Source organism: Agelaius phoeniceus, unplaced genomic scaffold, assembly GCF_051311805.1.
Source record: "Agelaius phoeniceus isolate bAgePho1 unplaced genomic scaffold, bAgePho1.hap1 Scaffold_261, whole genome shotgun sequence".
NCBI lineage: Eukaryota > Metazoa > Chordata > Aves > Passeriformes > Icteridae > Agelaius > Agelaius phoeniceus.
In genome coordinates this window covers 75,116-87,460 of record NW_027509916.1, presented here as the reverse complement: position 1 = coordinate 87,460, position 12,345 = coordinate 75,116, and the positions used below count along the sequence as shown (strand labels likewise).

General features: G+C 53.8%; 1 protein-coding gene across 1 annotated transcript; it reads right to left on the bottom strand.

The window, feature by feature from the left end:
- Positions 1–2,613: 2,613 nt before the first annotated feature.
- On the bottom strand, positions 2,614–5,823 carry LOC143693080 (uncharacterized). The gene is given in 7 exon segments (XM_077173140.1): positions 2,614–2,724; positions 2,727–3,217; positions 3,667–3,746; positions 3,853–3,918; positions 4,004–4,203; positions 4,260–4,606; positions 4,811–5,823. Coding segments are annotated over 7 exon segments (1,818 nt in total). The 5' UTR covers positions 5,334–5,823.
- Between the last annotated feature and the right edge of the window lie 6,522 nt (positions 5,824–12,345).

The window sequence follows — 12,345 nt, the reverse complement described above, 5'->3', positions numbered from 1 at the left end:
CCTGGATGCACCTGGAGCACCTGGGGGGCACCTGGATGCACCTGGGGGGATACCTGGGGGGTACCTGGATGTCACCTGAGCACACCTGAGCACACCTGGGGCAGCTCCTTGTAACACCTGGGGGGCACCTGGGGGGCACCTGGAGCACCTGGGGGACACCTGGATGCACCTGAGGGGCTCCTTGGCCTCACCTGTGACACCTGGGAGGCTCCTTGTGACACCTGAGGGGTCACCTGGACCACCTGAGGGGCACCTGAGGGGCTCCTTGACCTCACCTGTGACACCTGAGGGGTCACCTGGGGCATACCTGGGGGGCACCTGGGCGCACCTGGGGACACCTGGGCGGCACCTGGGGGGCTCCTTGAGCTCACCTGTAACACCTGAGGGGCTCCTTGTAATACCTGGGGGTCACCTGGAACATCTGGGGAGCACCTGGAACACCTGGGGGGCACCTGAGGGGCTCCTTGAGCTCACCTGTGACACCTGGATGTCACCTGGGGCTCACCTGGACCATGAGTGCTCCATTAACCCTCTCCACGCCGACGCCATCGACACTTTAACCCTTTCACGCCCCATTTCCACCACTCTTTAACCCTTTCCACGCCAATTCCGACCGCTTTTGACCAATTTCTCACCGATTTGTTCCCAAAATCGGCGCCCTTTGACCCCTGCCCGGCGCCCGGAGCAGCGGGAGAGGAGCGGGACGAGCCTCGAGGCCGCTCAGCAGCTCTGGGGGAGTTTTGGGGGATTTTGGGGGTTTTTGGGGATTTTTTGGGCCATTTTTTGAGGAATTTTCAGGGATTTTTGCATATTTTTAGGCGATTTTTGGAGGATTTTACGGGGATTTTTGGCCATTTTTGAGGGATTTTTTTGGTGATTTTGGGGAGATTTTTTGGGGATTTTTTGGGATTTTTGGACCATTTTCTGAGGTTTTTTTGGTGAATTTTTGGGAAATATTTAGGGATTTTTTTTTGCGAATTTTTTTGGGGATTTTTGGAGCATTTTTTGAGGGATTTTTGGGTCATTTTTTGAGCATTTTTGAACCATTTTGAGGAATTTTGGGGGATTTTTTTGCAGATTTTTAGGCGATTTTTGGAGGGTTTTATGGGGATTTTTGGCCATTTTTGGGGAATATTTTGGGGGGATTTTTGGACCATTTTTGAGGGATTTTTTGGTGAATTTTTGGGAAATATTTTGGGATTTTTGGGGGGGATTTTTGGGGGATTTTTTTGCATTTTTTGAGGGATTTTTTGGTGAATTTTTGGAAATATTTTGGGATTTTTGGGGGGATTTTTGGGCATTTTGGACCATATTTTGGGGTTTTTTTGGTGAATTTTTGGGAAATATTTTGGGATTTTGGGGGGAATTTTTGGGGGATTTTTGGACCATTTTTTGAGGTTTTCTTGGTGAATTTTTGGAAAATATTTTGGGATTTTTGGGGGGATTTTGGGGGGAATTTTTGGACCATTTTTGAGGTTTTTGGGGGGATTTTTTGGGATTTTTTTGCATATTTTTAGGCGATTTTTGGAGGATTTTACGGGGATTTTTTGGCCATTTTTGAGGGTTTTTTTGGTGATTTTGGGGGAGATTTTTGGGATTTTTGGGGGATTTTTTTGGATTTTTGGACCATTTTTTGAGGGTTTTTTTGGCGAATTTTGGTGAATTTTTGGGATTTTTTGGGGGGAATTTTGGGGGATTTCTGGACCATTTTTGAGGGTTTTTTTGGCGATTTTTTGGTGAATTTTTGGGGAAATATTTTGGGATTTTGGGGGATTTTTGGGCCATTTTTTGAGGAATTTTTGGGGGATTTTTTGCATATTTTTAGGCGATTTTTGCAGGATTTTACGGGGATTTTTTGGCCATTTTTGAGGGATTTTTTTGGTGATTTTGGGGAGATTTTTTGGGGATTTTTTGGACCCTTTTTTGAGGGTTTTTTTGGCGATTTTTTGGTGAATTTTTGAGATTTTTTTGGGGAATTTTGGGAATTTCTGGACCATTTTGAGGGTTTTTTTGGCGATTTTTGGTGAATTTTTGAGGAAATATTTGGGATTTTTGGACCATTTTTGGACCATTTTTTGGGGAATTTTTGGGGGGATTTTTTGCATATTTTTTGGCGATTTTTGGAGGATTTTACGGGGATTTTTTGGCCATTTTTGGTGCCATTTTTGGGGGATTTTTGGGGATTTTTTGGAGGACTTTTGGGGGAATTTTGGTGGTTTTTTGGCAATTTTTTTGTGATTTTTGGGGAGATTTTTGGGGATATTTTGGCGATTTTGGGGCGATTTATGGGGGGGGATTTTTGGACCATTTTTGGATGATTTTGGGGGGAATTTTTTTTTTTGGTGGTGGGGATTTTAAGGGGGTTTTTTTGGGATTTTTGGCCAAATGTTTTTGGCATTTTTGGGAGGATTTTTGAGGAGTTTTCTGTCGATTTTGGGGGGGATTTTTTTGAGGGGATTTTTCTTGGAGTTTTGGGGGATTTTGGGGGGATTTTGCAGCCATTTTTGGTCTCATTCAGATGGGGCTTCGTTAACCCTTTCCACGCTCATTATGGCGACTTTTTAACCCTTTCCACGCCAATTCCGACCACATCTTCACCAATTTCTCACCGATTTATTCCCGAAATCCGCGCCCTGACCCCCGCCCACACCCCTGCCAGTGCCTGCGCACGGCGCCGCAGGAGCAGTAGAAGACGACGAGCGGGTCGAGCGCAGGCGTTGAGGCCCGCTCAGCAGCGTGGCGTAGACGCGCCAGCCGGGGCTGCGGCCCTGCCAGAACCCGACCACGTGCGAGACGTTGTAGGGGGCGAAGCAGAGGCCGAAGATCACCATGGTGGCCACGGCCAGGCCCACGGCCCGGCGCCGTTTGGCCGCCGGCAGCGCCGGCCGAGCCAGCAGCGCCCGCACGAAGCCGACGTAGCAGAAGACGGTGACGGAGAAGGGGGCGAGGAAGAGGACGAAGAAGAACTCGAGGCGCAGCGGGAGCACGAAGCGCAGCTGGGCGGCCGAGAAGTCGTCGTAGCAGCTGGTGGCGGAGTTTGGGGGCGCCGCCGAGGCCGGCGGCGTTGGGGGGTTTGGGGTTGGGGGGTCTGGAAGGGTTGGGGTTGGTCTTGGGGTCAGCGGGGTTGACTTTGGGGTCAATGGGGTTGAAGGTTTTGGGGGTTTGGGGTTGGGGGTCTTGGGGTCAATGGGGTTGGTCTTGGGGTCAATGGGTTGGTCTTGGGTCAATGGGGTCAATGGGGTTGGTCTTGGGGTCAATGGGGCCAATGGGGTTGGTCTTGGGGTCAATGGGGTCAATCTTGGGGTCAACGGGATCATGGGGTTGACTTTGGGGTCAATGGGGTTGACTTTGGGGTCAACGGGGCCAATGGGGTTGACTTTGGGGTCAATGGGGTTGAAGGTCTTGGGGGTTTGGGGTTGGAGGTCTTGGAGAGGTTGGGGTTGGTCTTGGGGTCAATGAGTTTGAGTTGAGGGTCTTGGGGTCAATGGGAATTTGGGGTTGGTCTTGGGGTCCACGGGTTGAAGCTCTTGGGGTCAATGGGGTTGAAGGTGTCGAGGTCAACAAGGTTGAAGGTCTTGGGGTCAACGGCGTTGACCATGGGGTCAACGGGGTTGAAAAGTGTTGGAGTCAATGGGGTTGAAGCTCTGGGGTTGAAGGTCTTGGGGCCAATGGGGTCAAGGGGGTTGAAAGTCTTGGAGTCAATGGGGTTGACCATGGGGTCAATGGGGTCAGTGGGGTTGAAGCTCCTGGGGTCAATGGGAGTTGAAGTTGTTGGGGTCAGCAGGGTTGGCCATGGGGTCAACGGGTTGGCCATGGGGTCAATGGGTTGGCCATGGGGTCAATGGGGCCAACAGGGTTGAAGCTCCTGGGTCAATGGGGTCAATGGGGTTGGCCATGGGGTCAACGAGCTTGAAGCTCCTGGGGCCAATGGGGTCAAGGGGTTGAAAGTCTTGGGTCAATGGGTTGGTCTTGGAGTCAATGGGGTTGAAGCTCTTGGGCCAACGGGGTTATGGAGTCAATGGGGTTGAAGCTCTTGGGGCCAACGGGGTTGGCCATGGGGTCAATGGGGTTGGCCATGGGGTCAATGGGGTCGACCATGGGGTCAACGGGGTTGGCCATGGGGTCAATGGGGCCAACAGGGTTGAAGCTCCTGGGGTCAATGGGGTCAATGGGGTTGGCCATGGGGTCAATGGGGTCGAAGCTCTTGGGGTCAATGGGGTTGGCCATGGGGTCAACAAGCTTCAAACTCTTGGGCCAACAGGGTTGAAGCTCCTGGGGTCAACGGGGTTGGCCATGGGGTCAATGGGGTTGGCCATGGGGTCAACGGGGTTGGCCATGGGGTCAACGAGCTTGAAGCTCCTGGGGTCAATGGGGTCAATGGGGTTGGCCATGGGGTCAATGTGGCCAACGAGCTTGAAGCTCCTGGGGTCAGTGGGGTCAATGGGGTTGAAGCTCTTGGGGTCAACGGGGTTGGCCATGGGGTCAATGGGGTCAATGGGGTTGGCCATGGGGTCAATGGGGTTGAAACTCTTGGAGTCAACGGGGTTGAAGCTCTTGGGGTCAATGGGGTTGACCATGGGGTCAACGGGGGCCAATGGGGTTGAAGCTCGTGGGGCCAATGGGGGTTGACCATGGGGTCAATGGGGTTGGCCATGGGGTCAACAGGGTCAACGGGGTTGGCCATGGGGTCAATGGGGTTGACCATGGGGTCAATGGGGTTGGCCATGGGGTTGACCATGGGGTCAACGGTGCCAACCGTGTTGAATCTCCAGGGCTCCACGGCGCCACCCGCGGGTTCCCCAACCCCAACCCTCCCATTCCCCGCTCCCATTCCCACTCCCATCATTCTCCGCCCGCGTGAACTCGGCCACGAAGACGACGGAGCAGTGGCCGCAGGCCAGCAGCCAAATGGCGGCGCCCAGCGCCAACGCCCGGCCGGGGCGGCGCCGGCCCTGCAGCCGCAGCGGGAAGGCCACGCCCAGGTAGCGCCGGACGGCGAGCGCCGCCAGCGTGAGGCTGCTCAGGTACATGCTGGAGTAGAAGCAGAAATTGGCCACCGGGCACAGCGCGGCCGGCAGAGGCCACTCCATGCCCGCCGCCGCCTCGGCCATCTTGAACGGGAGGAAGAGGAGGAGGAGGAGGTCGGCGGCCGTCAGGTTGAGCAGGAGGAGCTCGGCCGTGCTCAGCCAGGGCCGCCCGGGCTCGGTGCCGGTGCCGTTGGTGCCGGGGCGGCGCCGGGATTTGGAGGCCAGCACGGCCAAGGTGAAGACGTTGGCCGGGAAGCCGACGGTGAAGGTGACGATGTAAACGGTGAGGATGAGCGCGGATGACATGGCCGGGGACGGGGTGGGGCCGTGGGGACACGGGACAGGGGAGGTCTGGAAGGGGCCAGGTGGGGCCCAGGTGGCCCAGAGGGTTCCCAGAAGGTTCCAGAAGGTCCCCAGGTGGCCCAGAAGGTTCCAGAAGGTCTCAAGGTGGTCCCCAGAAGGTCCGCCAGGAGGTGCCCAGGTGGCCCAGAAGGTTCCAGAAGATCCCCAGGAGGTGCCCAGATGGCCCAGAAGGTTCTCAGAAGGTTCCTGTGCAGCCCAGAAAAACCCAGAAGGTTCCCAGGTGGCCCAGGAGGTCCCTAGAAGGTCCCCAGGGTGAACAAGGAGGTCCCCAGAAGGTCCCTAGAAGATCCCCAGAAGGTTCCCAGAAGGTTCCAGAAGGTCCCCAAGTGGCCCAGGAGGTTCCAGATGGTTCCCAGGTGAACAAGGAGGTCCCTAGAAGGTCCTAGGAGGTCCCCAGAAGGTCTCCAGGAGGTTCCCCAAAGGTCCCCAGGTGAACAAGGAGGTCCCCAGGTGACCCAGAAGGTCCATAGAAGGTCCCCAGGTGGCCCAGAAGGTTCCAGATGGTCCCCAGGTGGCCCCCAAGTGAACAAGGGAGGTCCCTAGAAGGTCCCCAGGTGACCCAGAAGGTTCCAGAAGGTCCCCAGGTGGCCAGAAGAAGTCCCAGGAGGTCCCCAAGTGGTCAAAGAGGTGCCCAGCAGGTCCCCAGAAGGTCCCCAGGAGGTCTCCAGGTGGCCCAGAAGAAGCCCCAGATGTCCCCAGGTGGCCCAGGATAGGTCACAGGTGACCCAGGATGGTCCCAGAAGGTCCCCAGGTGGTCCTCAAAATGTCCCCAAACACCCCCAAATGTCCCCAGAAAGTCCCCAGATGTCCCCAAGACATCCCCAAGATCTCCCAGAAGGTCCCAAAATGTCCCCAAGATCTCCCAGAAGGTCCCAAAATGCCTCAAATGTCCCCAAAATGTCCCCAAGATCTCCCAAAATGCCCCAAACGTCCCCAGGACATCCCAAGCGTCCCCAAATGTCCCAAAGAGGTCCCAGAAGGTCCCAAATCACCCAGGACCTGTCACAAAATGTCCCCAAATGTCCCCAAAATGTCCCCAAGATCTCCCAGAAGGTCCCCAAGACGCCCCCAGGTGGTCCCCAAATGTCCCCAAAATGTCCCCAAATCACCCCAGATGTCCCCAGAAGGTCCCGAATCGTCCCCAAAATGGCCCCAAACGTCCCAAAATGCTCCAAATGTCCCCAAGATGTCCCCGAGATGTCCCCGGACGTGTCCCCAAAACGTCCCAAGTGTCCCAAAAGTGCCCCAAAATGCCCCAAATGTCCCCAAAATGTCCCCAAGATGTCCCCAAACATCCCAAAAATGTCCCAAAATGTCCCCAAGATCTCCCAAAATGGCCCCAACTGTCCCCAAACATCCTCAAGATGTCCCCAAGGTGTCCCCAGAAGGTCCCAAATCACCCAGGACCTGTCCCCAAATGTCCCCAAGATCTCCCCAAATGTCCCCAGAAGGTCCCAAATGCCCCAAAATGTCCCCAAACGTCCCCAAAATGTCCCAAATGTCCCCAAGATGTCCCCAAGATGTCCCGAAATGTCCCAGGACGTGTCCCCAAAGTGTCCCCAAGATGCCCCAAATGTCCCCAAAATGCCCCAAAGTGTCCCCAAACGTCCCCAAATGTCCCCAAAATGGCCCCAAATGTCCCAGGATGTGTCCCCAAATGTCCCTAAATGGCCCCAAACGTCCCAAATGTCCCCAAAATGTCCCCAAATGTCCCAAAATGGCCCCAAACGTCCCAAATGTCCCCAAAATGTCCTCAAATGTCCCAAAATGGCCCCAAATGTCCCAAAATGGCCCCAAACGTCCCCAAATGCTCCAAATGTCCCCAAGATCTCCCAAAATGTCCCCAAGATGTCCCCAAATGTCCCAGGACATGTCCCCAAAATGCCCCAAAGTGTCCCCAAAGTCCCCAAATCCCCCAAAATGTCCCCAAATGTCCCAGGACGTGTCCCCAAAATGTCCCCAAGTGTCCCCAAAGTGCCCCAAAATGTCCCCAAGTCCCCCAAATGTCCCTGAAACGTCCCCAAAATGCCCCAAAATCGTCCCCAACCCCCTCCCCCCCCCGCCCCTCCCCCCCCCTCACTCACCTGAATTTTCCCACGGGGTGGGGGAGGGGCTCCCCCCAAAGGGGTGGGGGGAGGGGTCCTGGTCCGAGGGTGGGGGAGGGGTCCGGGTGTCCCCAAATGGTCCCAAAATGTCCCCAAACGTCCCCAAGCGGCGGCTCCGGGGCTGGGGTGGGGGAGGGGCAGGGGTGGGGGAGGGGCCGTTGGGTTTTTTTTGGTTTTTTTTTTTTTTTTTTTTGAGGAAGTTTCGGCGTTTCCTGAAAGGCCGCCCCTCCCCCACCCCCCACCCATCCCCTCCCCCACCCTTGGAAACGGCCGGGAAGGGGGGTGGGGGGAGGGGCGTGGGAAATTCAGCCCGGACCCCTCCCCCCACCCCTTTAAAATGGCCCCGATTGGACCCAAATTGGGGTGGGGGGAGGGGCGTGGGAATTCCCCCCCCACCTTTGATGTCGCCCCTCCCCCACCCCCTTTAAAATGGCCCCGATTGGACCCAAATTGGGGTGGGGGAGGGGCGTGGGAAAATCCCCTTTGGTGTCGCCCCTCCCCCACTCTGACCTCGCCCCTCCCCCTCCCTGCAGAAAATCCCCTCCCCCCACATGGAGCCCAAATAAAATAAAATAAAATAAAATAAAATATAAATTAAATTAAAATAAAATAAATATAAAATAAAATAAGGAAAATAAGGAAAATGAAATTAAATTAAATATAAAATAAAATTAAATAAAATATAAAATAAGGAAAATAAAATAAAATAATATAAAATAAATTTAAATTATATATAAAATAAAGTAAAATAAAATAAAATAAAATAAAATGAGATTAAATAAAATAAATTAAAATAAAATAAAATAAAATATAAAATAAGTAAAATAAAGTAAAATAAAGTAAAATAAAGTAAAATAAAATAAAATAAAATAAAATAAAAACAGCCTGGGAATGTTTGAAAATTCCTTTATTTGGGCAAAATCCAGAAATCCGGGCTGGGGGAGGGAATTGGGGGGGATTTGGGGCGAATTCGCCAAAATTTGGGGTTCCCCTGGTCAGGATTTGGGGTGAATTTGGCAAAATTTGGGGCGGATTTTGGGGCTGATTTTGGGGTCCCCCGGGTCAAAATTTGGGGCAGAATTTGGCAAAATTTGGGGTCCCCCGGGTCAGGATTTGGGGCAAAATTTGGGGTCCCCCAGGTCCCATTTGGGGCAGAATTTTGGGGTCCCTTGGGTCAAAATTTAGGGCAGAATTTGGGGTGAATTCGGCAAAATCTGGGGCAGAATTTTGGGGTCCCTTGGGTCCCTTTTAGGGCAGAATTTTGGGGTCCCTTGGGTCAAATTTTAGGGCAGAATTTGGGGTCCCCCGGGTCAGGATTTGGGGTGAATTTGGCAAAATTTGGGGCAGAATTTTGGGGTCCCCTGGGTCAAAATTTGGGGGCTGATTTTGGGGTCCCCGGGTCCATTTGGGGCAGAATTTTGGGGTCAATTGGGTCAAAATTTGGGGCAGAATTTGGCAAATTTTGGGGTCCCCTGGGTCAGGATTTGGGGCTGATTTTGGCAAAATTTGGGGCAGAATTTTGGGGTCCCATGGGTCAAAATTTGGGGTCCCCCTGGGTCCCATTTGGGGTCGGGATTTGGGGTGAATTTGGCAAAATTTAGGGCAGAATTTTGGGGTCCCCTGGGTCAAAATTTGGGGCTGATTTTGGGGTTCCCGGGTCTCATTTTGGGCAGAATTTTGGGGTCAATTGGGTCAAAATTTGGGGCAGAATTTGGCAAAATTTTGGGGTCCCCGGGTCCCATTTTGGGGCCGATTTTGGGGTCCCCTGGGTCAGGATTTGGGGCCGATTTTGGGGTCCCTTGGGTCAAATTTTGGGGTCCCCGGGTCCCATTTGGGGTCGGGATTTGGGGTGAATTTGGCAAAATTTGGGGCAGAATTTGGCAAATTTTGGGGTCCATTTGGGGGTCGGGATTTGGGGTGAATTTGGCAAAATTTGGGGCAGAATTTGGCAAATTTTGGGGTCCCCCGGGTCCCTTTTGGGGTCAGGATTTGGGGTGAATTCGGCAAAATTTGGGGCGGATTTTGGGGTCCCCCGGGTCCCATTTGGGCCAGAATTTGGGGTCCCCCGGGTCCCATTTGGGGTCGGCATTTGGGGTCAATTGGGTCAAAATTTGGGGTGAATTTGGCAAAATTTGGGGGTCCCCCGGGTCCCATTTTGGGGCAGAATTTTGGGGTCCCCCGGGTCCCATTTGGGGTCGGGATTTGGGGTGAATTTGGCAAAATTTAGGGCAGAATTTTGGGGTCCCCTGGGTCAAAATTTGGGGCTGATTTTGGGGTTCCCGGGTCTCATTTTGGGCAGAATTTTGGGGTCAATTGGGTCAAAATTTGGGGCAGAATTTGGCAAAATTTGGGGTCCCCCGGGTCAGGATTTGGGGCAAAATTTGGGGTCCCCCAGGTCCCATTTGGGGCAGAATTTTGGGGTCCCTTGGGTCAAAATTTAGGGCAGAATTTGGGGTGAATTTGGCAAAATCTGGGGGCAGAATTTTGGGGTCCCCTGGGTCAGGATTTGGGGCCGATTTTGGGGTCCCGTGGGTCAAATTTTGGGGTCCCCGGGTCCCATTTTGGGGCCGATTTTGGGGTCCCCCAGGCCAGGATTTGGGGCTGATTTTGGCAAAATTTGGGGCAGAATTTTGGGGTCCCCCGGGTCCCTGTTGGGGCAGAATTTTGGGATCCCATGGGTCCAAATTTGGGGTCCCCCGGGTCCCATTTGGGGTCGGGATTTGGGGGTGATTTCTGGCAAATTTTGGGGTCCTCGGGTCCCATTTGGGGTCGAAATTTTGGGGTCCCCGGGTCCCATTTTGGGGCCGATTTTGGGGTCCCCTGGGTCAGGATTTGGGGCCGATTTTGGGGTCCCGTGGGGTCAAAATTTGGGGTCCCCGGGTCCCATTTTGGGGCAGAATTTGGCAAAATTTGGGGTTCCCCGGGTCAGGATTTGGGGTGAATTTGGCAAAATTTGGGGCAGAATTTTGGGGTCTCCCGGGTCAGGATTTGGGGCCGATTTTGGGGTCCCGTGGGTCAAAATTTGGGGCAGAATTTGGCAAAATTTGGGGCTGATTTTGGGGGTCTCCCGTGTCCCATTTGGGGTCGAAATTTTGGGGTCCCCGGGTCCCTTTTGGGGTCAGGATTTGGGGTGAATTTGGCAAAATTTGGGGGCAGAATTTTGGGGTCCCTTGGTTCAAAATTTGGGGCTGATTTTGGGGTTCCCGGGTCTCATTTTGGGCAGAATTTTGGGGTCAATTGGGTCAAAATTTGGGGCAGAATTTGGCAAATTTTGGGGTCCCCGGGTCCCATTTTGGGGCAGAATTTTGGGGTCCCCGGGTCCCCATTTTGGGGCGGATTTTGGGGTCCCCTGGGTCAGGATTTGGGGCAGATTTTGGGGTCCCCTGGGTCCCATTTGGGGCAGAATTTTGGGGTCCCGTGGGTCAGGATTTGGGGCAGAATTTGGCAAATTTTGGGGTCCCCTGGGTCCCATTTGGGGTCGGGATTTGGGGTGAATTTGGCAAATTTTGGGGTCCCCGGGTCCCATTTTGGGGCAGAATTTTGGGGTCCCCGGGTCAGGATTTGGGGCCGAATTTTGGGGTCCCCCGGGTCAGGATTTGGGGTGAATTTGGCAAAATTTGGGGTCCCCGCGGGTCCCATTTTGGGGCCGATTTTGGGGTCCCCGGTCCCATTTTGGGTCGGGATTTGGGGTGAATTTGGCAAAATTTAGGGCAGAATTTTGGGGTCGCCTGGGTCAAAATTTGGGGCTGATTTTGGGGTTCCCGGGTCTCATTTTGGGCAGAATTTTGGGGTCAATTGGGTCAAAATTTGGGGCAGAATTTGGCAAATTTTGGGGTCCCCGGGTCCCATTTTGGGGCGGATTTTGGGGTCCCCCGGGTCAGGATTTGGGGCCGATTTTGGGGGTCCCCCGGGTCCCATTTGGGGTCGGAACTTGGGGTCAATTGGGTCAAAATTTAGGGCAGAATTTGGGCAAAATTTGGGGTCCCCCGGGTCCCTTTTGGGGTCAGGATTTGGGGTGAATTCGGCAAAATTTGGGGCGGATTTTGGGGTCCCCCGGGTCCCATTTGGGGTCGGGATTTGGGGTGAATTTGGCAAAAATTTGGGGCAGAATTTTGGGGTCCCCTGGGTCAAAATTTGGGGCTGATTTTGGGGTCCCCGGGTCCCATTTGGGGCAGAATTTTGGGGGTCAATTGGGTCAAAATTTGGGGCAGAATTTGGCAAATTTTGGGGTCCCCTGGGTCAGGATTTGGGGCAGAATTTGGCAAATTTTGGGGTCCCCTGGGTCAGGATTTGGGGCAGAATTTGGCAAATTTTGGGGTCCCCGGGTCCCATTTAGGGTAGAATTTTGGGGTCCCCCGGGTCCCATTTGGGGTCGGGATTTGGGGTGAATTTGGCAAAATTTGGGGCAGAATTTTGGGGTCCCCTGGGTCAAAATTTGGGGCAGAATTTGGGGTCCCCTGGGTCCCATTTGGGGTCGGGATTTGGGGTGAATTTGGCAAATTTTGGGGTCCCCCGGGTCCCATTTTGGGGCCGATTTTGGGGTCCCCCGGGTCAGGATTTGGGGCAAAATTTGGGGTCCCCCAGGTCCAATTTGGGGCAGAATTTTGGGGGTCCCCTGGGTCCCATTTGGGGCAAAATTTGGGGTCCCCCAGGTCCCATTTGAGGCAGAATTTTGGGGTCAATTGGGTCAAAATTTGGGGCTGATTTTGGGGTCCCCGGGTCCCATTTGGGGTCGAAATTTTGGGGTCCCCCGGGTCCCATTTTGGGGCAGAATTTTGGGGTCCCCTGGGTCAGGATTTGGGGCAGATTTTGGGGTCCCCTGGGTCCCATTTTGGGGCAGAATTTTGGGG